The sequence below is a fragment of the Salmo trutta genome, chromosome 39, assembly GCF_901001165.1.
Source record: "Salmo trutta chromosome 39, fSalTru1.1, whole genome shotgun sequence".
Lineage (NCBI taxonomy): Eukaryota > Metazoa > Chordata > Actinopteri > Salmoniformes > Salmonidae > Salmo > Salmo trutta.
Genome location: NC_042995.1, coordinates 17,250,302 through 17,276,161, shown reverse-complemented (window position 1 = coordinate 17,276,161; position 25,860 = coordinate 17,250,302). Strand labels below are relative to the sequence as shown.

General features: G+C 44.1%; 1 protein-coding gene across 5 annotated transcripts in view; it reads right to left on the bottom strand.

Moving 5' to 3' along the window:
• LOC115179119 (protein TANC1-like) overlaps positions 1–25,833 on the bottom strand; it is a 55,992-nt gene extending 30,159 nt beyond the window's left edge. For 2 of the 5 annotated variants that reach the window (XM_029740393.1, XM_029740395.1), the window contains exons 1-7: positions 24,842–25,833; positions 24,246–24,328; positions 20,741–20,938; positions 19,592–19,684; positions 15,777–15,910; positions 14,523–14,721; positions 10,723–11,004 (exon numbers count right to left, since the gene is read on the bottom strand). In XM_029740393.1, coding sequence (XP_029596253.1) covers positions 10,723–11,004; positions 14,523–14,721; positions 15,777–15,910; positions 19,592–19,684; positions 20,741–20,938; positions 24,246–24,306 — 967 coding nt within the window. In that variant the 5' untranslated portion in view covers positions 24,307–24,328; positions 24,842–25,833. Of the gene's footprint in view, positions 1–10,722; positions 11,005–14,522; positions 14,722–15,776; positions 16,196–19,591; positions 19,901–20,740; positions 20,939–24,245; positions 24,329–24,460; positions 24,492–24,841 lie in introns of those variants that run through there. The other 3 variants (XM_029740394.1, XM_029740396.1, XM_029740397.1) reach the window with 3 other exon arrangements.
• Between the last annotated feature and the right edge of the window lie 27 nt (positions 25,834–25,860).

Below are 25,860 nucleotides of genomic sequence, written 5' to 3'. Positions count from 1 at the left end.
GGAAGCATAGGAACTGAGAAGTGGTCTGTGGTCCCCACCTGCAGAACCACTCCTTTATTGGGGGTGTCTTGCTAATTGCCTATAATTTCCACCTGTTGTCTATTCCATTTGCACAACAGCATGTGAAATTTATTGTCAATCAGTGTTGCTTCCTAAGTGGACAGTTTGATTTCACAGAAGTGTGATTGACTTGGAGTTACATTGTGTTGTTTAAGTGTTCCCTTTATTTTTTTGAGCAGTGTATATGGACCGAATAATGACGATCCAAACTTCTTTGAGAAAATGTATAATAATCTCATTAGTCTCCAAGATACAAATAATTATATTTTAATGATAGGGGACAACAATACAGTTTTATGTACATCCACACCGTAAAGGCAATCATACTATCACCCTCTGACGCTCAAAGTGATCACGAATATTATGGACACGTTGGAATTGACTGATATTTGGAGGCTAATAAAAAATGTGGACCTTGTAAAAAATACTTGGAGGCTTAATCAAGCTAGCCGGATTGATAATTTTTATTTTCCATGGAGCCAAAAGTAAACAAAGTATTGATTGAGGATGGAATGCGATCAGACCATCAACTTATGTCCCTCCAGATAACTATGAGAGACTTTCCACGAGGATGGGGATATTGGAAATTGAACCAGGGTTTATTGGAAGACAGTACATTCTTAACAAAAACAAAGGAAATATATAACAGATTTCTTCAGGCACAATACAGATTCAGCGGACCCACTTAGAGCAAATAGCACTTTGTGACATCGGCTGATGTAAAAAGGGCTTTATAAATAAAATGTGATTGATTGATTGATGGAGAACGGCGACAAATGCACCTAGTTTTCCTTAAACAGTCAATATAGAAACACAACCAAACATAATCTACAGAAAATAGTTACAAACAATGGAGAAATCCTTATCTCACCAAAGGAGATTTTTAATGAAGTAAAATTATTATTATTTTACCCCGTTTTTCTCCCCAATTTTCAATCTTGTCTCATCGCTGCAACTCCCCAACAGGCTCAGGAGAGGCGAAAGTGGAGTCATGCGTCCTCTGAAACATGACCCGCCTAAAGGCGATCCTTAACACCCGCCAGCTTACCCCAGAAGCCAGCCGCACTAATGTGTCATAGGAAACACTGTTTAACTGGCGACCAGGGTCAGCCCGCAGACACCCAGCCCGCCACAAGGAGTCACTAGAGCACAATGAGCCAAGTAAAGCCCCACTGGCCAAACCCTCCCCTAACCAGTGCGCCGTCCTATGGGACTCACGACCACGGCCGGTTGTGGCACAGCCCGGGAAATGAACCCGGGCCTGTAGTAACACCTCTAGCACTGCATGCGATGCAGTGCCTTAGACCTCTGCGCCACTCGGGAGGCCTAAGTAAAATATTTTAAACACAGGTTCTCTTGTCAAGTTCTTACAATCTCAATTCACAATGAGTTTTGTGAAATCCTTCTCCCAAAAAAAATCATGTTCAACTGGCTGCGACCAAAAAAAAACAAAAAAAAACTTGTGATGACCTAATTACACAGGACGAACTACGGTTGGCAAATGATTCCCTTCAGACGGGGAAAACCCCTGGTCTCGCTGGCATTCCAATAGAGATATATCTACTGAGAGATCCACTACTACCATCTTTTAATTACCCGTATATACTGTAAATGACAAACTATCAGACACACAAAAAGAGGGACTGATCTCTCTCCTACTGAAGCAGGAGCCAGGGGGCAGTACAAAGACCCAGTATCTCCAAAAAATTGGAGGCCCTTCAATGTAGCGACGCAAAAATATTGGCAAAATGTATTGCTCATAGAATGAAAAAGGTCCTACCGGACATTCAGACGGGATTCTTAAAAGGAAGATATATAGGAGACAACATTAGACTATGAGAATACATGGAAACCTGGTATAATCTTTATAGCAGATTTGAAGACAGAATTCGATACAGCAGATCTAGAATCAGTTTATAAGTGCCTAGATTTCTTTCAACTTTTGAGAATCTCTCATAAGATGGGTAAAAGTAATGTACAACAACCCTTTGTGTAAAATATACAGTGCTTTCGGAAAGTATTCAGACCCCTTGACTTGTTCCACATTTTGTTACGTTACAGCCTAATTCTGGAGAATAAAAGCAGAGAATTTCATTTTTTTTGTCCTTAATGGCAAACCAAAGAAAGTTAAACAGGCATATTTGTATAACAAACATGAGTTTGAAGGGTTACAACTATTAAATATTAAGACATTAAACCTCTCACTTAAAGCCTCCATTATACCAAAATAATATCTAAATCCAAACTGGTTTTCCAGCAGGCTACTAAGAGAAGCACATTCAATGTTCAAAAAGGGTCTCTTTGGCGTTATGTAGATTAAAACCAACCTTTACTGGTGGATTGACAATGGAACCCTGTTTAAAGTATCATCCTTTTGAAATGAAGCCATACAGAGATGGTTACCGTTCCAATTTCCTCCTCCAGAAGAGGCTGAACAAATATTACAGCAAATAGCATGGCTAAACTACAATGTACTGATGAAGGAAATAACTATTTTATTGTAACAAAAAATATAAGAAATTATACGAAATTACATTGAAAATAAGGACAGTAAAATTTTGTTACACAAGCAATTAACATCATCACAGCTCTGCCACAAAAATGTAAGGGGCAATTACTCAAAAGAGAAAGGAATGAATTCGTTTGTCTGCCGCCAGTCAAAAACCATGCATGGCTTAAAATGACTAGTATACATCGTAAAATATTTCAGTTTCACTTAAAGTCGAGAGGTTTGACAACTATTCTGCATATAATTCAAGATAATTGAGATGAGATTTTTGATGTCCCAATACCACGGCATCGGGTTTATGAACTGTTATACAAAACATTTTGACGCATCGATCCGTTCTTTTCAATTTAAACTATTATATAATATTCTCGCCACAAAAAGAATGCTCAATGTATGGGGTGAGGGTTGTTGAGTCAAAATGTCTGTGTTCAGATGGATGTAGAAACAGTACTGTTAGGAGATCCAAAAAAAAACAAGATTCATCAACGGAAAATATGATTATGCTTTTAGTTAAAGTATTTACTTTTAGGCCAATCTCGGTAGAAATTGTACAAATAGAGAGGTTCGAGACCCTCTTAAGACGTCAAAGTAAAATAGAAGAATGTATTTCAAAAGGAAATAGTAAAATGGTAATATACTGGGAAAGATGGGTTTGTCTGTCGACATCTGAGGGTTGGAATTAAGATTAGAGGGATTGGTTGACTTGACGATGCACTTAGAGTCCAGTACAAATGGTAGGAGGCTGTACAGTGCCTTCGGAAAGTATTCAGACCCCTTCACTTTTCCACATTTTGTTATGTTGCTGCCTTGTTCGAAATTGGATTAAATAGTTTTTTCCCCTCATCAATGTACACACAATACCCCATAATGACAAAGCAAAAAACGATTTTTCAAAATGTTTGCATATTTATAAAAAATACAAAACTGAAATATCACATTTACATAAGCATTCAGACCCTTTACTCAGTACTTTGTTGAAGCACCTTGGGCAGTGATTACAACCTCAAGTCTTCTTGGGTATGATGCTATAAGCTTGGCAAACCTGTATTTGGGGAGTTTCTCCTATTCTTCTCTGCAGATCATCTCAAACTCAGTCAGGTTGGATGGGGAGCTTCACTGCACAGCTATTTTCAGGTCTCTCCAGAGATGTTAGTCGGTTCAAGTCCAGGCTCTGGCTGGGACACTCAAGGACATTCAGAGACTTGTCCCAAAGTCACTCCTGTGTAATCTTGGCTGTGTGCTTAGAATCGTTGTCCTGTTGGAAGGTGAACCTTCGCCCCCAGTCTGAGCGCTCTGAAGCAGGTTTCATCAAGAATCTCTCTGTACTTTACTCCGTTCATCTCTACCTCAATTCTGACTAGTCTCCCAGTCCCTGCCACTGAAAAACATCCCCACAGCATGATGCTGCCACCACCATGCGTCACAGTAGGGATGGTGCCAGGTTTCCTCCAGACGTGACTCTTGGCATTTATGCCAAAGAGTTCAATCTTGGTTTCATCAAACCAGATAATCTTGTTTCTCATGTGAGAGTCTTTAGGTGCCTTTTGGCAAACTGTCATGCGCCTTTTACTGAGAAGTGGCTTCCGTCTGGCCACTCTACCATAAAGGCCTGATTGGTGGAGTGCTGCAGTGATGGTGGTCCTTCTGGAAGGTTATCCAATCTCCACAGAGGAACTCTGGAGCTTTGTCAGAGTGACCATCTGGTTCTTGGTCACCTCCCTGACCAAGACCCTTCTCCCCTGATTGCTCAGTTTGGCCGGGCGGCCAGCTCTAGGAAGTCTTGGTGGTTCCAAACTTCTTCCATTTAAGAATGATGGAGGACACTGTGTTCTTGGAAACCTTCAATGCTGCCAAAATGTTTTGGTACCCTTCCCCAGATCTGTGCCTTGACACATTATGTCTCGGAGCTCTACGGACAATTCCGTCAACCTCATGGCTTGGTTTTTGCTCTGACATGCACTGTCAACTGTGGGACCTTATATAGACAGCTGTGTACCTTTGATGAGGAACATTTTTGTGGAAAAGGCAAGCGGTCTGAATACTTTCCGAATGCACTGTATATATATTTAATATTTAATTTGTATGTTTTCCACCAGGTCCTCCAACCAGGGGAGCGGGTGGTAGGAACAAAACAAAAAAAGCGGAACAGAAATAATGTATTGGCCAGCAGCATACCACCCTGCATCCCACTGCTGGCTTACCTCTGAAGCTAAGCAGGGTTGGTCCTGGTCAGTCCCTGGATGGAAGACCAGATGCTACTGGAAGTGGTGTTGGAGGCACTCATTATTCTGGTCTAAAATAAAAAATATCCCAATGCCCCAGGGCAGTGATTGGGGACATTGCCCTGTGTACGGAGCCGTCTTTCGGATGGGACGTTAAACGGGTGTCCTGACTCTCTGTGGTCACTAAAGATCCCATGGTACTTATCATAAGAGTAGGGGTGTTAACCCCGGTAGCCTGTAGTGTATTTCAGCCTTATGGGAGAGCGATTCAAGACTCTTGTCCTTGAGTAAAACGGGAAACAAATCGGTCATAGTTCTCCCCTTATGCTGCCCATGTTTTGTGACGTCAAATATTCTGGAGAAAGACGCTCAAGGATAAAACACAAAGACACACACAGAGAGCCAGCTGCAGCCCCCCCACACACACACACACACACACCATGCATGCACACTCGAAAGCATCATATAGTAAATCCTCTCACTCTCGGTTTCCATTTTACTTCTCCTCTGTCCCCTGTCCCCCCCACTCTCTTTCTGCCTCTCTTTCTCTGTCTCTCTCATTTGCTCACTCTTCAGCAACTCATAAAAATGGGTGTTGACCACCAGATCAGTACATGTTGTATGGTGGTGATGATCTAAGTGAATCCTCATCCAGCCTGGGATATTAACAGCTCACTACAGGTCAGGAACATAGTCAGGTCCAGAGACCAGCTCCAATTACACCTGTTCTGTAGCAGAATGTTGTGTTTGTAAGGACAAGTCCGTTTAACATGTACACCAACATGAGACATACACACTCGTCCATGTATGCTCTGTAGGACCTGATGTCTTCCATCCTAATTCACTAATTCTCTCTGCTCCGCTCCACCAGGCCTAGTTCTCTCTGCTCCGCTCCACCAGGCCTAGTTCTCTCTGCTCTGCTCCGCTCCACCAGGCCTAGTTCTCTCTGCTCCGCTCCACCAGGCCTAGTTCTCTCTGCTCCGCTCCACCAGGCCTAGTTCTCTCTACTCCGCTCCACCAGGCCTAGTTCTCTCTGCTCCGCTCCAACAGGCCTAGTTCTCTCTGCTCCGCTCCACCAGGCCTAGTTCTCTCTGCTCCGCTCCACCAACCTAGTTCTCTCTGCTCCGCTCCACCAGGTCTAGTTCTCTCTGCTCCGCTCCACCAGACCTAGTGCTCTCTGTTCCGCTCCACCAGGCCTAGTTCTCTCTGCTCTGCTCCACCAGACCTAGTTCTCTCTGCTCTGCTCCACCAGACCTAGTTCTCTCTACTCTGCTCCACCAGACCTAGTTCTCTCTGCTCTGCTCCACCAGACCTAGTTCTCTCTACTCCGCTCCACCAGGCCTAGTTCTCTCTGCTCCGCTCCACCAGACCTAGTTCTCTCTGCTCCGCTCCACCAGGCGTAGTTCTCTCTACTCCGCTCCACCAGGCCTAGTTCTCTCTGCTCCACCAGACCTAGTTCTCTCTGCTCCGCTCCACCAGACCTAGTTCTCTCTGCTCCGCTCCACCAGACCTAGTTCTCTCTGCTCCGCTCCACCAGGCGTAGTTCTCTCTGCTCCGCTCCACCAGGCCTAGTTCTCTCTGCTCCGCTCCACCAGGCCTAGTTCTCTCTGCTCCGCTCCAGCAGGCCTAGTTCTCTCTGCTCCGCTCCACCAGACCTAGTTCTCTCTGCTCCGCTCCACCAGACCTAGTTCTCTCTGCTCCGCTCCACCAGGCGTAGTTCTCTCTGCTCCGCTCCACCAGGCCTAGTTCTCTCTGCTCCGCTCCACCAGGCCTAGTTCTCTCTGCTCTGCTCCGCCAGACCTAGTTCTCTCTGCTCTGCTCCACCAGACCTAGTTCTCTCTGCTCCGCTCCACCAGACCTAGTTCTCTCTGCTCCGCTCCACCAGGCCTTGTTCTCTCTGCTCCGCTCCACCAGACCTAGTTCTCTCTGCTCCGCTCCACCAGGCCTAGTTCTCTCTGCTCCGCTCCACCAGACCTAGTTCTCTCTGCTCCGCTCCACCAGACCTAGTTCTCTCTGCTCCGCTCCACCAGACCTAGTTCTCTCTGCTCTGAGTGAGTGAGAGGAGATCCAATAGAAGTGGCTTATGAATTCTGGCAAAGAAGCAGCTAACTAGATTACAGTCATTTCCTACAGGAAACAATCTGCTTGTCGGGGTCTGGATGTGATATAACAGTACAGTAATATCTGGATAGGAAGGTTGTAGATAGATATATACAGATGTTTTGTGTGTGTGTGTGTGTGTGCGCGCGCACATGCGTGGGTGTGTGGGCATATGGGTGTGTGCATGTTGTTTTAGTGAATCTGCAGTAACTGTTGTATAGTAGCTTGGACCAGAGTTAGATGGGGATTGAGGCTTCTAGGTTCAAGTTTAATCGCTCTATTTGTAGTAAAGCTGTGATTGAAGCATCTCTAAGTTATTTTGTAGTGCCTTTTGTTCCGCGTGGCAAGGCAAGGAACTATAGTTGTCATGATCGAGCTATACTACAAACTCAGTGGCCGTTCACTCGCTCTCTCTCTCTTTCCTTCTCTCTCTCCTTTCTCTCTGTCTCTTTCCTTCTCTCTCTCCTTTCTCTCTGTCACTTTCCTTCTCTCTCTCCTTTCTCTCTGTCTCTTTCCTTCTCTCTCTCCTTTCTCTCTGTCCCTTTCCTCTCTCTCCTTTCTCTCTGTCTCTTTCCTTCTCTCTCTCCTTTCTCTCTGTCACTTTCCTTCTCTCTCTCCTTTCTCTCTGTCTCTTTCCTTCTCTCTCTCCTTTCTCTCTGTCTCTTTCCTTCTCTCTCTCCTTTCTCTCTGTCACTTTCCTTCTCTCTCTCCTTTCTCTCTGTCCCTTTCCTCTCTCTCCTTTCTCTCTGTCTCTTTCCTTCTCTCTCTCCTTTCTCTCTGTCCCTTTCCTCTCTCTCCTTTCTCTCTGTCTCTTTCCTTCTCTCTCTCCTTTCTCTCTGTCACTTTCCTTCTCTCTCTCCTTTCAATTCAATTCAATTCAATTCGCTTTATTGGCATGACGTAACAATGTACATATTGCCAAAGCTTACTTTGGATATTTACAATATAAAAAATAAATAAAAATGAGAATCAAAAATGGTCAACGGGACAACAGTAACAACAATAACCAACGGTCAATATAACCATACATTCAACAATAACAATAATCATACAGTTGAGGACATGTGCAGGTTTATTGGTCTGTCAGACACTGTCCCTCAACTTATGGCAGGCAGCAATGTAGTGCGCTGCCAACCCACAGCTCTCTGCGTCCTCCCCCAACAGGATGGGTAGCCTATCCTCATCAGAGAGGTCTTTAAAACCTTGAATAAGGGTTTCAAATTTGGGGAAATGACACTCTCTAATTGTTTTATATTTTTGACTTTTTGTCAGGAAATGCAGCTCCGTCTCAGGTTCTGCTGTTGTGCAGTGGTTGCACAGCCTTTCCTCTACAGGGAGCAAGGTTTTCCTGTGTCTACCCTTCTCAATGGCAAGGCTGTGCTCACTGAGCCTGTACTTTGTCAAGGTTTTTCTAAGGTTTTGATCAGTAACTATGGTCAAATATTTAGCCATAGTGTACTGTCGATTTAGGGCCAGATAGCACTGCATTTTGCTTTGTGTTTGTGCTTGTGTTTCCCAATAAGCAATGTAGTTTTGTTTTGACTGTGTTGTAATTTGGTTTATTCTGATTGATTGGATGTTCTGGTCCTGAGGCTTCAGTGTGTTAGTAGAACAGGTTTGTGAACTCAGCCCCAGGACCAGCTGGATGAGGGGACTCTTTTCTTTGCTCAGCTCTTGGCATTGCAGGGCTTGGTAATGATATGAGAGGGGGTCACTGTATTTTAGATGTTTCCAAAACTTAATTGCTCTTTTTTGAGTTTTTATAATTAGTGGATATTGGCCTAATTCTGCCCTGCATGCATTGTTTGTAGTTTTCCTCTGGACACGTAGGAGAATCTTACAAAACTCTGCATGTAGGGTTTCAATGGGGTGTTTGTCCCATTTGATGAAATCTTGTTTTTCAAGTGGACCCCACACCTCGCTGCCATAAAGTGCAATTGGTTCAATGACATATTCAATTAGTTTTAGCCAAATTTTAATAGGTATTTCAATTTGAATTTGCTTTTTAATGGCGTAGAATGCCCTGCGTGCTTTCTCTCTCAGTTCATTCACTGCCTCATTAAGGTGTCCAGTTGAGCTTATTTTTAAACCTAAGTAATTGTAGTGTGTACAGTACTCTATATATTTTGTACCAATTGAGAACTTTGGTCTAATTCCCTGAGATCTGGATCTTCTCTGGAAAATCATTATTTTAGTCTTTTTGGGGTTTACTGCCAGGGCCCTTTCTCTCTGTCTCTTTCCTCTCTCTCCTTTCTCTCTGTATCTTTCCTTCTCTCTCTCTCTCTGTCTCTTTCCTTCTCTTTCTCTCTTTCCTTTCTCTCTGTCTCTTTCCTTCTTTCTCTCTCTCTCTCTCTCTCTCTCTCATTTCAGACTGATCTCTACACCTTATACAGCACATAAATCCATAGTGCGCGGCCTAGCCTCCTGTACTAGCGTATAATCTGACATTACATGAGACCTTTAATCTCCTCAGAGTGGAACCACAAGGGGAACGTCCCGTTGCTCTGCTCTGTGACACGTACTGCCCAGCTCACAGGACAGGAGTGGAAGTGGACCAGGAAACTTCACCTCACCCACTGGAACACCACGTTACAACCCCAACATCACCCCCATCGTCCCCAGTCTAGTGGTGAGTCACACCTGGATCTTGGAGAAAGGAGTTGGAGGCTGGACCAGGCTATTGTTCAGCGTTAGAACCATTGAGCTCAGAGATACACTTCACATCACACCTCCCAACACCATCATGTCCATTATACTGCTGAGACAACCTACATCTTATTCAATCCAGGGCCAGGTTATTGTTAAACAATGTACACATTTTCTTTCCCACAATCTTCCACCTCAAATACATGTTGTTAGGTATGATGATAATCTCGGAGCACCATGATGAAAGCTACAGCGGCAGTTGAATGGCAAGAGCTCTCTGGGGGTGGGGGTGGGTCTACCCTCTTTCAATAGCACCACAGGAATACCGGCATTCTATTCACACACGGCGCCACTTAACTCTCAAGCTGTACTGAAATCAGCAGGCATACGTGGGAATAACACTTCCTGTATGCTCGGGCCACTGCAGCACAATAACAGACAGAAATCCATGTAGAGCGTGGATACCAAACATGTCCTGTGTTACTCCCATCTCTCTTTCCCCCCATCACAACCTGAAAGTGAGGTCTAGTTAAACAAATAATACCATGCATGCTCATTTCTAGCAATTAAAGTTCTTCACGAGCAGCATCCCTAACAACAGAAGAGTCTGTCAGTCATTTCAGTGGATCCACTCCCCTGAGAGGCCGCCCTCCCCCCCGCTCTCCAAATGGAGTGACATCTAACGAAGGAAAAGTTGTCTCTTGCTCTCTCAAACACAGAGGAGAAACAGATGTAGGATAACAAGGTAAACCCTCCTGGAATACTGTAGCCGGTAGCGTTCACCGTCTCCATCCTCCAGAGACGTAGTACCGTATCCGTCCTCGTCTAATGATAGAAACTAGACGGAAAGCAGCTCTGTCTAACGGCTCTTCCGCGTCACAGAAACCACATGGTCAGAAACAGCTGCAGCTGTTGTAGCTACACAAATGAACGGAGGAAAGAGAACTTCACCACAAAAACGATTGGTTCTAGACACCTGGTCAAGGTAGAGCTGTTTGATTGTCTTTCATGGCTTCCTTTCCTCGTCTCCTTTCCCTCATCACCACTAAAAGGTAAAAGGACTGGACTGCTTTCTTCTATCATGCACTACCAGGCCAGTAATCATAGAAGAAAGGACACAAGGAAAGGAGACTAGTTGAGACTATTGAGACACCACCAGTCAAGAGGCATGAGATGGCCACTCACCTGCCACAGAGTTAGGGCGTGGCATCACAAGGGAAGAAGTGCTGTGCGTGTGGCGTTGTGGGAGGGGCCGCTTGGCTGGGGGCGGAGTTGTGGCTTCCCCTAGGATGGTGACTTCAGACCTGGGCGGGGCCTCGCTGGGCCCTGGCAGGTCGTCCTTGGCGACGGGAGGGCAGTAGTCACCTCTGTGTCCGCCATGCCCAGCGCCCCTCCGGCTGCCATCTTTGCTCAGATCCAGAGTGGAGCCGCCGCGATCCTCATTCTCAGAAGAACTGGTGATGGTAGCTGAGGCACAGAGGGAGTAGACAGGGGTAAACTGTTGACTAAAGGCCTTTGGGATGAGATCAAGTTAGGAATAGTTGTCATTTAGACCAGTTCACTGTACTTTTCCAGTCTGGTATGTTATTGTCAGTGACACTGTATTGAGTTAAAGAGTAAGAGGCTGATCATCCATCACATCAACAGTGGCGAGGCATCAGTCACACATCGACATCAACACAATCAAACGCTTGTACTGTGCACCCCTTGCCCTTTTGTATTTACCTATAAATACAAGCTCTATTTAGGGAGAAAGATGTCCTATTTTAGATAGTCCAGACCCATACGCAGCAAAGACAGCAACGTCCCAGTTTTGTCAAAAGGGACCTGAAAGCCCCTCGACTAAAGTGGCACAGGCAAAAAGAGAGAGAGAGAGTTGGGAGATAGAAAGACTTGACTGAGAACTCAAATCAAGGTGAAACAAGTATCATCTATCTCTATTTCTTCAGTCAGTCCTGAGGCCCTTATCTTAATCAGGATTATTGACAATGAGAGTAATGCGATACAGTTGAAGTCAGAAGTTTACATACACTTAGGTTGGAGTCATTAAAATTCGTTTTTCAACCACTCCACACATTTCTTGTGAACAAACTATAGTTTTGGCAAGTCGGTTAGGACATCTACTTTGTGCATGACACAAGTCATTTTTCCAACAATTGTTTACAGACAGATTATTTCCCTTATAATTTACTGTATCACAATTCCAGTGGGTCAGAAGTGTACATACACTAAGTTGACTGCCTTTAAACAGCTTGGAAAATTCCAGAAAATTATGTTTTGGCTTTAGTCTAATTGACATCATTTGAGTCAATTGGAGGTGTACCTGTGGATGTATTTCAAGGCCTACCTTCAAACTCAGTGCCTCTTTGCTTGACATGGGAAAATCATTGGAAAATCAAAAGAAATCAGCCAAGACCTCAAAAACCTCCTCAAGTCTGGTTCATCCTTGGGAGCAATTTCCAAATGCCTGAAGGTCCCACGTTCATCTGTACAAACAATAGTACGCAAGTATAAACACCATGGGACCACGCAGTCGTCATACCGCTCAGGAAGGAGACGCGTTCTGTCTCCTAGAGATGAACGTACTTTGATGCAAAAAGTGCTAATCAATCCCAGAACAACAGCGAAGGACCTTGTGAAGATGCTGGAGGAAACAGGTACAAAAGTATCTATATCCATAGTAAAACGAGTCCTATATCGACATAACCTGAAAAGCTGCTCAGCAAGGAAGAAGCCACTGCTCCAAAACCGCCATAAAAAGCCAGACTACGGTTTGGAACTGCACATAGGGACAAAGATCGTACTTTTTGGAGAAATGTCCTCTGGTCTGATGAAACAAAAATATAACTGTTTTGCCATAATGACCATCATTATGTTAGGAGGAAAAAGGGGGAGGCTTGCAAGCCGAAGAACACCATCCCAACCGTGAAGCACAGGGATGGCAGCATCGGGTTGTGAGGGTGCTTTGCTGCAGGAGGGACTGGTGCACTTCACAAATAGATGGGATCATAGGGAAAATGTTGTGGATATATTGAAGCAACATCTCAAAACATCAGTCAGGAAGTTAAAGCTTGGTCGCAAATGGGTCTTCCAAATGGACAATGACCCCAAGCATACTTCCAAAGTTGTGACAAAATGGCTTAAGGACAACAAAGTCAAGGTATTGGAGTGGCCATCACAAAGCCCTGACCTCAATCCTATAGAACATTTGTGGGAAGAACTGAAAAAGCGTGTGCGAGCAAGGAGGCCTACAAACCTGACTCAGTTACACCAGCTCTGTCAGGAGGAATGGGCCAACATTCACCCAACTTATTGTGGGGAGCTTGTGGAAGGCTACCTGAAACATTTGACCCAAGTTAAACAATTTAAAGGCAATGCTACCAAATACTAATTGAGAGTATGTAAACTTCTGACCCACTGGGAATGTGATGAAAGAAAAAAAAGCTGAAATAAATAATTCTCTCTACTATTATTCTGACATTTCACATTCTTAAAATACAGTGGTGATCTTAACTGACCTAAGACAGGGAATTTTTATTAGGATTAAATGTCAGGAATTGTGAAAAACTGTTTAAATGTATTTGGCTAAGGTGTATGTAAACTTCCGACTTCAACTGTATATTATTGAGATATATAGATGACAAATGTAAGGACGATATATTTTTTCTTCTTCTTCTTCTTAAAAGACCAAGTCCATATTTTGGCAAGAACAGCTCAAATAAGCAAAGAGAAATGACAGTCCATCATTACTTTAAGACATGAAGGTCAGTTAATACGGAATAGTTTGCACTTGAATAGTTTCTTCAAGTGCAGTCGCAAAAACCATCAAGCGCTATGATGAAACTGGCTCTCATGAGGACCGCCACAGGAAAGGAAGACTCAGAGTTACCTCTGCTGCAGAGGATAAGTTCATTAGAGTTACCAGCTTCAGAAATTGCAGCCCAAATAAATGCTTCACAGAGTTCAAGCAACAGAGACATCTCAACATCAACTGTTCAGAGAAGACTGTGTGAATCAGGCCTTCATGGTCGAATTGCTGCAAAGAAACCACCACTAAAGGACACCAATAATAAGAAGAGACTTGCTTGGGCCAAGAAACATGAGCAATGGACATTAGACCTTTGGAAATGTGTCCTTTGGTCTGGAGTCCAAACTGGAGATTTTGGGTTCCAACCGCGGTGTCTTTGTGAGACGTGGTGTGGGCATGTGTGGTTCCCACCGTGAAGCATGGAGGAGGAGGTGTAATTGTGTGGGGGTGCTTTGCTGGTGACACTGTCAGTGATTTATTTAGAATTCAAAGCACACTTAACCAGCATGGTAACCACAGCATTCTGCAGTGATACACCATCTCATCTGGTTTTTAGTTTAGTGGGACTATAATTTGTTTTTCAACAGGACAATGATCCAACACACCTCTAGGCTGTGTAAGGGCTATTTTACCAAGAAGGAGAGTGATGGAGAGCTTCATCAGATGACCTGGCCTCAACAATCCCCTGACCTCAACCAAATTGAGATGGTTTGGGATGAGTCGGACTACAGAGAGAAGGAAAAGCAGCCAACAAGTGCTCAGCATATGTGGGAACTCCTTCAAGACCATTGGAAAAGCATTCCAGGTGAAGCTGGTTGAGAGAATGCCAAGAGTGTGCAAAGCTGTCATCAAGGCAAAGGGTGCCTATTTGAAGAATATCAAATATAACATATATTTTGATTTGTTTAACACTTTTTTGGTTAGTACATGATTCCATATGTGTTATTTCATAGTTTTGATGTCTTCACTATTATTCTACAATGTAGAAAATAGTAAAAATAAAGAAAAACCCTTGAATGAGTAGGTGCTATAAAACGTTTGACCAGTAGTGTAGATCTCACAATCATGTGCACACATCCATTATTTATCAGGAGGTGAGAAAAAAATACAATCCAGAGAAAATATCTGAATTTAAATTGATCCAATTATGGTGATGATGGTCGATATAAGTACTCACCTATGATTCCGCTATCCTGGCTCTCAAGCGTGGAGTTGGGACTCCGGCAGGGACTGGGGCTGAGGAGGGTCCCACCTGGGCTGGGATTGGGGAGACAGGGGGGTGGCCCCCCGGTACTGCTACTACCCATGGTGGAGCAGGGGCTGTCTGAGCATGGAGACGTAGTGCTGCAGGTCAATGTGGAGCATGGGCTCACCGCCTGGCCAGAGACATTACATTACAGACAGACAGAGAGAGAGGTAGGCAGAGAGGGATGAGAGAGAGAGAGAGAGGGATGAGAGAGAAAGAGGAGAGAGGGGATAGAAAGAGGGGGCAGAGAGAAGAGAGAGAGAAAGAGGTGTTTTATTTAAAGCTCTGTCTATGGACAAGTATTATCAGAGGTATAGACCCTGTTGGCCCCCTTTCCAGCTGTCCCCAGGTTAATGTATGGTATATAGGTCATTGTATATGTATGTGTGTGTGTGTGTGTGTGTGTGTGTGTGTGTGTGTGTGTGTGTGTGTGTGTGTGTGTGTGTGTGTGTGTGTGTGTGCGCGCAGGCCTGTGTGAGTCAATATCCCCCTCTCCTCCCAATGTCCCCAAACCCCAATATCTGCATCCTTCTTCATGTCTCCAACAACACCCTAACTCTACATGTCTCAACTCACCCCAGCACCCAGCGTTTCTGCAACGTTAGAGAACGTTCAGCTCACTGCTATTCCCACCCCATCATTTATCTGAACCAGGACACGGTACACTGCTCACAGCCGACACATTGTCTCCATAAAACTGGCTTCATCTAGAGCTCAGGTGGAGGAAGGAGGTTAGGAAAGTGGGGCAATGCTCAAACGGTGATAGAATGATTCAGTCCAGTATATAAACCTCCTGCAGGCTCAACAGCATGTGGCGAGCCAATGCAACAAGATTAAAAGCAAGATATTCAACTGACACCACCTTACGTACACATTCCATAAACAAAATGACATTACAGTATATGCTTTCAAATATTAAGTCAAGAGTGTCTCGGATTTTCTTTTCCACTGGTCATTTACCTTGTAGTTTCTAAATTTGCAGCTCAACCAAAACAAACTCTCAGTCTTGGTTATCATACAAAACATTGCCTTTAAATCTAATTAAAGAAACGATACAAAAACTCCTCACTTCATCTGCAAAGAATACACACGAGCCTCCTTTTCATATTTCTGACATCTGACTTTCTCAGTCACTCTCCCTCCTTCCTTCTACCCATCCTTCCCACCATCTCTCATTTCACATACCTTCTTTTCCCTCCAGTCCTCCATGGGGGTGCTAGGCGAGGCTGGGGTCCCTTCTCCCAGTAAGAAGCCCAGCCTGGTCATCAGTTCCTGGGTTGAGAAGGAGGAGGAGCTGGGCTGGAGCTCCGCGTGCAGCTCTGGAGGACAGATGGAAAGAGATGACAGACGAGCGGATCACTGTGAACAGCACGACATGGCCACACCAAACACACACGTTCTGTAGCTCAGCCCAGTTCAGTTCAGCTCAGTCCAGCTCAGTTCCACCTTCCTGCCTTTCCTCCTACCTGGCTCCGTCGATTGGATGGAGGATTATGTATACTATGCCGACGGAGGATAGGTTAATGTATGCATCCACAGGTCAGCAGTAGCAGCAGCAGCCTCATTACCAATGAAGAGGCTGTGGCTTTCTCAGTCCCTGGCTGCACGACTGAAGCAGCTCTGTGTGTGTGTGTGTCCATATGTGTGTGTGTGTGCCTGCTCAGCGCTCCCGGTCGGTTAGGAGACGGGCGTAGAATCTCAATGAGCTCAGCTCAGCCCTGGCCTCCAGCAGAGGGTAGGCGCCTTTGCACCGTCGTCTTTGGCACTGGCTGCCCCGCCCGGACAGATTGGGCTGAGATGAGCAATAGGGTGCGTCGATACATCACTGAGACGGGCGTGATGCCTTTCACCTCTAGGTCATCTACACCACTGTACAGACGCAGAGGACAATGAGGAGAGGGTGTTCAACACGGAACCTCTATATCCTGTTTACATACAATAGTGAGTTGGAAAATATGATTATGTCTAGGAAACGGAGCTCCTATTGAGAGAGATGAGGAAGAAGGGAAGGGATGTGGGAGGGCCAAGACACAACTTGTTAGTCGTTAGTTACTCTCAACCCTTCTGGGGTTAGACATCTTCTCATCCATCTCTCCCCTCAATCCCTCTTGGGAAAAAAGGTTCCAAAGGTGAACCCTTTTTGGTTCCAGGTAGAACCCTTTTTGGTTTCAGTTAGAACTCTTTTGGGTTCCATGTAGAACTCTCTGTGGAAAGGTTTTTTACATGGAACCCAAAAGGGTTCTACCTGGAACCAAAAAGGGTTCTTCAAAGGGTTCTCTTATGGGGACAGCCGAAGAACCGTTTTAGGTTCTAGAGTGCACCGTTTTTTTTCTAAGAGTGTATCCCTCCTTCCCTCTCCCCCTCTCTCAAGCGCTCAGGATCGCCCCATTCTTTCCTTCTCACTGTCGATATCCTCTCCCCGCCTCCACATAATCCATTGTTCTCTCCAATGAACCGTAGAAATGATGCAATACACAGTAAGCAAATAAGGGTAAACAGTCACTACCACCTCACTATTGCATGTCTCTCCTCTCTTCTCTCCCCTAAAGTCACAACTTCCCCCATCTCTCAGACAAGGGGTGGTGATGAAACGAGCTGACTGGTTAGACGAAAGGCAGGCACCAGCACCTTTCCTACACAGCAGAGATCACACGCAGAGCTGTTAATCACAGACAGTGAGAGAGACAGAAGGACAAACAGACGCTTGGTGGAACACGGGGCTGGACTGTCTGACTGGGGCTCCTGTACGTTCAGATAACCAGAGTTCAACGCAGAGTCTGATTCAAGGGTGTACATTACAAATGGGAAAGAAAAAGAGACCGTCAATGCCAGGGTAGTCGGGTGCCATCTTGGATAGAACTCAAAACAGGGTATCACCTGAACTAAATGAATCCTGTAATGTCACCCTCCATTATCCAGCTTAATGGAAGTGAAGTAGTAAACCAGCCAGAGGCACAGCAACTGTCACATTAGCAGCTCCCTTCTAAATGATCACTCTGATACACGTTCTCTTCCGGTGAAAAACATGGATCTGAAGTGTTTTGGTCCACACTGGGTTGCGCAATAGACTGGGAGCTGGAGCACCCTTGGTTCTTCCTGGCAGAATGTTGTTCAATCAAATCTTAGCCCACTTCAACCCACTGGGCACAGACGTCAGTTCAACGCTTTTGACTTATATTTGGCTGAGTTGTCAACTAACGTGAATTCAATGTGAAATCAACAAACAAAGTCACCATGACGTCAGATTAAGGTTAAAAGTTGGGTGAAAAAAAGACAAACTTCCCTTAAGGTGATGACTTTTTGGAAATCCAATCGGTTTTCCACGTTGATTCGACGTCGTCACATGACATTTTTGGGTTGAAATGACGTGGAAACCAGTGGAGGCTGGTGAGGGGAGGACGGCTCATAATAACGTCTGGAACGGAGTAAATGGAATGGCATCACATGTGGTTTCCATGTGGTTGATACCATTCCGCTGACTCCATTCCAGCCGTTACTATGAGCCTTCCTCCTCTCAGCAGCCTCCGTTGGTGGGAACCACATTGATTCAGTGGTAAGGCACTTTGGTTAAGCAGAGATCCACCAAAACTGAGAACAAGATCTGGCTCTGCACCCTCCGCCTCAAGGAAACACACCTTCAAATTCTGGGAGAAATTCATTCCTCATCATTCTTATCCGACAGGAGTATTCTTGGTTTTTGTGCAAAAGAGAAAAATGACGTGGCCTGTCAAAGTCATTACCAAAGTCATTACCAAAGTCATTACCAAACCCTACACTCAATACACTCAAATGTATTTTACAGCTATTCATTTCTAATCATTCATTTGTTTAAGTCTGCTGAGGTGGTTTTGAAAGGCAAACCTAATCATCTTATATGATATTCAAATTATACCTCTGCTCCATTCGGGTTTCATTAAAATTCATAACGAGAAAAGTACATGGAAAAGCAAATATGGAGAACGTCACATTGAAAAGTATTGCAAATTACCACAAACATTAGAAGGAAATGGTTAGTAAATGTATATTATAATGATCTATATTTACTGTACATTCATAATGGTTATTGGAGATACACGATGGGTCTGTGTGGGCAGTGAAAAATGGTGGTTACTGTTTAAAAAAAAAAGCTGCCCTCAAATCACACAATTGTGGCTAAAACTAAACAAGACAAACCGAGAGGGAGAGAGAGAAAAAGTGAGAGGGAGGGTGTGAGAGTGAGACACAGAGAGAGAGAGAGAGAATGAGCGAGAGAGAGAGAGAGAGAGGGAGAGGGAGAGAACGAGAGAGCGAGAGAGAGAATGAGCGAGAGAGAGAGAGAGAGAGTGAGGATGTACTCTCCATCCATTGCCTAAGTGCTCAACAGATTCCCCACCTGAGGTCAGGAAGCTATAATCCGTGGATCTAAGCATTCAGCCCTCCATGCTACTATTAAGAACAACACCTCGCAACTTAAACAACCAGACAACATTGAAAGCTTCATCAATCTAACTCTGACCTCTGCGTGACAAATCCCAGGAAGGTCTAGTCAGGGGGTTCGGAATGATTGAAACGCACAGTAAACACACCAGCACGCTGTCGCCGTTGGTTATGAGAAGCAGAGGGAGAAGAGTGGTGCTTGGCAACAAGAGGACATGAGGATGCTGGAGACAGGCTGCTCCGCCTCAGGACTAGCCCCCAGCCTCTCCACATAGACAGCTGTGCAGGGTAGGGCTGGCATTTACACTGTTACCCTCAGCACAACTTAGGTTTGGCAGGTCAATTAAACACGTGCGCATGCACGCATGCATCCACCCGCACAAATACGCCTGTACATGTGCATTTGAAAAATATTACAGCAGGCACCAAATCAGAGAACTCAAAACTATGGAAGATTTGTTCTCTCTATCCTCTGTACCTCTCTTCCTCCTTTTCCAAATGTACTGTACTGTATATCATTCTCTCTCCCCTCCCTCGTCTCATCTCTCATCCACAACTCTCTGTGCAGACACGCTCACACTCACCTCTCTGGGAAGTCTTGCTGTTGTTCAGAGCGAAAGCGAACGCGTCTCCAGGAAAAGAAGGACTCTCCACATACTCCAGCTTCCTGTACAGACCTTCAGTCAGAGCAGCAGAGAGAGTGAGATGGGGGTAATGAGAAAGGGAGGAGAAAGTGAGAGAGAGAGAGAGCGAGAGAGAAATTCAACTCTTCCAGATGGGATTTGCAGTGGGGAATTTGAATTTCTCCCACCAGTTGGGAGGAGCCAACATGAACTCAGATACATGCAGTACAGTATAAACTAATCCCTGTGATGATAACAGCTCAAATCACCAACATGAGTGTGTGTGTGTGTGTGTGTGTGTGTGTCTGTGTGAGGCAAAGGTCCACACTATTACAGTAAACTCAGAGCTTCAGCTTGATGCACACTGCACTGCCCCCTAGTGTTACTCAGCTAAAACGCTGAAGACATCCAAGCATAATCTTCCAAAAAAGGTAAACAGTTCCTTTCCAAAGCTACGCTGGGTCAGTGAGTAAGAGGTAGAAACACAGTTACTACATAGCCCTGGCCTACCACTGAGAAATCACGCATGGAAGAAACACTCAAAAAGCTAAAGACAAAGTTACTTTAGTTTATTTGCTTTCTAAACTTCCCCAGCCTTCAGTCCTTGGAGATTCAGTGAGTTGTTGTTATTGATGTATTGTATCCTGGACAGCATGTACATTTGACAATGATATTTGAGCATAATCTCCTATATTTCCCAGGGGAAATATAGTGCTAGCTGTGTGAATAGCCCTTAATCAATCATTAGGCATGTACTGGCTGTGCTATAAACACACTGGGCTTAAAAACCAGGCAGAGCAATCATAACCTAATCTCCACAAAGAGCACACAAGAGCCTGTCAGAAACGTGGGAGATACTGAACAGAACATGTGATCAATATGCTATGAGCGAGACTCGTCGCTAGGCTAGCAACGAACATAGCAACGAGAACAAGATGACCTGCAAAAAAGAGAATGATGAAAGTATATTAGTTTTTTACAGATGATCTATAGATGTGCCCTTCCTTTTGTGTGTGTGTGTGTGTGTGTGTGTGTGTGTGTGTGTGTTCATTAGAAGAACAAAAGCCTGGTGGATGGCTGTTACAGTACCTGGGGACTTAATGCCCATATCTGAGGGCATTATGTAGGACTGGCGATGGACCAGTGGTGAGGAAGGCAGGGAGATGGACTCGCCCTTAGCCAGCTTCCCCCTCGGCCTGCCCCTAGAGGGGTTGGGGGGGTGGGCATGGCTAGGCTCCTGGTAGTGGGTCACCCAAGCACCAGCACCCCTTCGTTGGATACTGTGGCTGTGGTAATCAGTGACTACAGCTAGCAAGAGGAGAGGGAGATATAGTGGGAAAGGTGAGAGAGATTAAAAGGGGTTGGAAAAGAGAAGAGAGAGAGAGCGAGAGAGAACAAATTAAACTGTAATCAATAATAGGGCCTATCAAAAGGTGTATCTGGAAACGTATAGGGACAATCCACCCCAAACCACTAATTCCTATGATTAACAGTGTTAAACAACACTAATATGTGAAAACAATATTTTTTGTGAACAAATGTTTCATTTTGTCGTTATAACAAGGTTGTAAGCAACATGTGAAAACCTTAGTGGAAATCTGTTGCAGCTCAAGTCGACTACAAAACCCACAATGCAACGCTCACTGGGCTGGCTGGCTATTTAGCTAGCTAAGTAGCAAACGTATCTACATACAATAATACCAAAGTCAATATCAGCATGTGAAGTAGGTAGCTATCAGTAAAATGGGCTAAACAAACTGAACTAGCAATTCAGGAGTCTATCTCACTGAGTTTAACCTGCAGTTCATCTCTGACTAGAGTGAGTGCAGAGCATGTTGCTATGGCAACACTGGCCCTTTCCCACCTTTCCCACAGACAGGGCGCATTGTGGGATGCTACTTGAAAGAGAAACTGAGTTGAATCATTTGTTACACTGTTTAGATTGAGCACAAAAAAAGCGTTATGAAATGTGATAGTGTGTTATCCTCTATCTCCAATGACGCGGACCATGTAGCTACGACTCGTTCCGACACCACTTCCTGATTTCACAGATGGACCACTTCCAAGTTAAATCATGGGTAAAAAAAACAACATTTACCTACTGATAGAACATAGGCTTTCAACAAATGTACATGAGTTTTATGATTTTTATTTCTGGGGGTGGGTTATCCCTTTAAACAGGATCGTCAAATACATGTTTTGGAGCATTAATAAGTGGACGACAACCCCTTACATTAGAGACCGGATCGATTCTTCAAGTCTAGTAGTGGCCCTTTGAAGAGCGGACGGCCTACTGGCAGCTCAGGTCGTTGAGGAAAGTGTGTTCCGCTTTTGTCTCCTCTCAATGCTGAATGTAATCACTGCACAGGTGCAATGATGTGCGTGTGCATTGCAGTTTCTGACTACGCCTGATGCATAGAGTGTAATAATAACACAGCATTAACGGGGCTGGAGTATTATGTAATGCTACAACAAAATTACATTAAATCAGCCCATTGAAATGTAGCATGGTTTATACAGTAACCTCATTCCCGTGGATGACAAGAAGAGAGACAGATGGCCATCTACATTATATAATGTATTTGAATGACAATCTGCAAGGATACACACAGCCTTAAAAAGCAGAACTTACAGGTTATGGACAAAACCAACATTACTAGGCAGGGAGTTGCTATAACTTGATTATAATTAGTTATAAACTCAGGGCCCCTAATCGTGCTGCAAAGTTTCCATTCTCCTTCTCTGATGCCTCTGAGCGAGCCTCCAGGCCACACACACAGCCTTATGGGAAACATATGCTGCTCATCATGTAGTCAGGGAACAACTTTCTCTCTCAAGGCTTTTAACCCAATCACAGTCAGCTTCACACAATGTAAGGCCATAGGCTTAGACCAGGGGTCGCCAATTACATTCAGCCGTGGGCCAATTTGTCTTTGAGCGGATGGTCGGATGGCTGGAACATAGTTATAAATAATTTGTACACTACAAACTGACTGCAATAATTACAAACAGATATAGTATTAGACAACAAAATAATCATTTCAAACCTTGATTATATTGGGGTACGATCACATATGTCTCTACTTATGCGTGGGAGTACTTGGGAACAGATTTCCTACATTAAAATCACTTGATTGATTTCCTGGTGATTTTACAGACTTTTATGTCAAACAATGAAAAGTATTTAAAATGTACATGCCATTATTAGCATGGTAGTCCACCTTTTGTACTAAATCTAAGAACCTAGAGGCATTAATGGTAGATGGTAGATGGTAGATGAGACTGACACACTTCTCTGAGTTCTGTAGCTCGTCAACATTAGACGCGTTAAATATTTCATGTGCAATATATAGACTTTGTACCCATATATCTACAGTGCCTTCTGATTTCCCCCAGACTTCTCTAGGGGTGAACACTCACGTTACGAGATACTGACAACACCCTTGTTGTTACCTCACAGAATGGAGCTTGCTAGTAGCTACATAACTACTGAAAAGAGGCACGACCCTACAGCGGAAGCACACGAGGTCTAGCATCAATCTGAATAATAGATTATAGCCTACCAAAATAAAGAGGGTTGACAAAAATGATTTAGAACTGGTAAGAAAAAGCTATACCACCCCCTTTCCCTCAGAACAGCCTCAGTTCGTCAGGGCATGGACTCTGCAAGGGGTTGAAAGCATTCCGCAGGGATGCAGGCCCATTTGGACTACTATGCTTCCCACAGTTGTGTCAAGTTGGCTCGATGTTCTTTGGGTGGTGGACCATTCTTGATACACACGGGCAACTATTGAGCGTGAAAAACCCAGCTGCGTTGCAGTTCTTGACACAAACCGTTGCGCCTGACATCTACTAGCATACCCCGTTCAAAGGCACTTAAATATTTTGTCTTGCCCCTTTGAATGGCACACATACACAATCCATGTCTCAGTTGTCTCAAGGTTTAGAAATACTTATTTAAGCTGTCTCCTCCCTTTCATCTAAACTGATTGAAGTGGATTTAACAAGTGACATCAATAAGGGATCATAGCTTTTACCTGGATTCACCTGGTCAGTCTGTCATGGAAAAACATGTGTTCTTACTATTTTGTATAGTCAGTGTACATCCCTCATGACCCAAAAGGTTATTTACCATTTCAGTATCTTCTTTTTGTGGGTCAGGGCTGTTTGTTTAACCCACTCCAACTTGTCGTGACACACTTTAGGTCTGAGAGGATTTTACAGCAGTGGGACGCAGCATTCACTCCATAATGAGGCTAATTGAAATGGCTCTATACTCAAACACCCGGGGACAAAAAATTCAGAGCAGCCAAGTAGCTACAGTCTTCAATTAGGGCGAGTGCTACTAATGTCGAGGATCGGTCTCACTTCGCTAGAAACGATCTCTGCTCTGAGACTGATACAACAGAGATAGTACCCAGATTCCAGAAACATCCCCACGGCTCCCAGAAAAAAAAAACAGAAATCCATCAGTTACCTATTGGTAAAAATTTCAACCCAGCCTTTAATCAACAAAATCATATGATACTATTATAGTCAGTGAAAAGAGGTCTAGTTACCTGGCTCAAACTGTAATGGGTGCAGTGTTGTAGATGGTGTTTGTTCTCTTTCCTACCTGGATCCCTCCTGCTCCTCTTCTCTTCTTTCCTATTCCTCCCAAATACTGCTTTGAACATGTTCAACTGATCACAGGGAGTTCTGTGAAAAATAGTCAATACAAATATATTATTCCCTCTGCAAAAAGTGCTATTGCAGTAACATGGCCATATACTCCTAAATGAGGCAACACTAGTCATGGGAAGATATGGATTACAATGAGCCCTAACGTACCCTCATCGGGCACAGTGGTCTGGAATGAAACCTGACAGAAAGGGAAATGTGGAGAATGGTAAAAAAAATGAATGGAAGCAGCTCAATGTGAAATGGATTCCAGATTAGCAAAGGTGAATAGCAGACAATTCGACTTGAAAGCGAATGCGAGGCACATGCTGAAATCCGTTATTTAATCTATTACTTACGAATGAATTCATACACGACACAGTAAAAAACGTTTTTTTTCTTGCAATAACTTTGACGCGGCACATGAACGATTACGTAAACTGTAACGTTAAACAATGTAACGGTTTGTCATGCCCCGACACTTCACGCGTCTAGAAGTTGGCTCACAAAACAGCCGACAACCTCACACGTAACAGTACAAGCAAAATATACCTGTTAAAAAAGAAGAGTCAAGTTTAGTTCGTCGACGTTTCTTCAAAACAACGCATTTCCCTCCATAGCTATGGGAATGTTGATTGCATGAGCGGAGCTTGTGTGGTCCGTCCTGGAAGTTGGTGGAGCTGATGAAAAGACGCTCTATCGTGCGCTTTCTGGGAGCTGGGTGCGCGCCCCCTCCGAGTGAAGAACGTTTGGATGACAAAATGAAAATACATTAAAAATCACCAACAACTGCAATTCCATTCCACAGCTGATTTATTTCACCAAGCCTCATTTTCACAACTTCTGAATCTTTTTTTAGTGTTATGATGCACTCTTTTTTAAATCTTCATACACTCCCATATGTCACATGATCGCCAGTGTTGGACAAGCTACATCAGGGCGTTTTGGGGGAAATTCACACACTTAAATAAATAAATCATCAAAATGTCACTAGACACCATATCATACATACACAGTCTACACATTGAATACAGTAACATTCTGTAACAACACAGTGTAACGTTTATATTTCTCTGTACAAATACTATTTGACATTTCACAGATATGACTTCATGATATATATTTGGCCAACATACAAATTATTTATTTGACTCAAAATCCAAATTCACATTATTTTCCATTTGGCTGTAGTCGATTCACCAAGCTAGTTTGGAGATATTTGCAGCCTTTACTATATCCATAACTGTCTTAGTTTATCAATAACAGCTAACATATATTGAACATCATGTTAATTTCTATTTTGAGTAAACTATCCCTTTTATGTTTATTTTTAGGCAACACTTCTTCAGCACTCTCTCCATTCTCCACATTTCCAACCAAGCGGATGCCTGGCTCGTATCCAACCAACCTCATCATAAAGCCAACAAACCTTTCTTCTTTGGCTGACATCACACCACTCCAGAAAACAACAGGCTCTTTCCCACTGGAACCACACACACAAGAACACACACACATACAGACACACTCATGTTCTTTCTGTCTCTCACATCGCGCACACACACACACACACA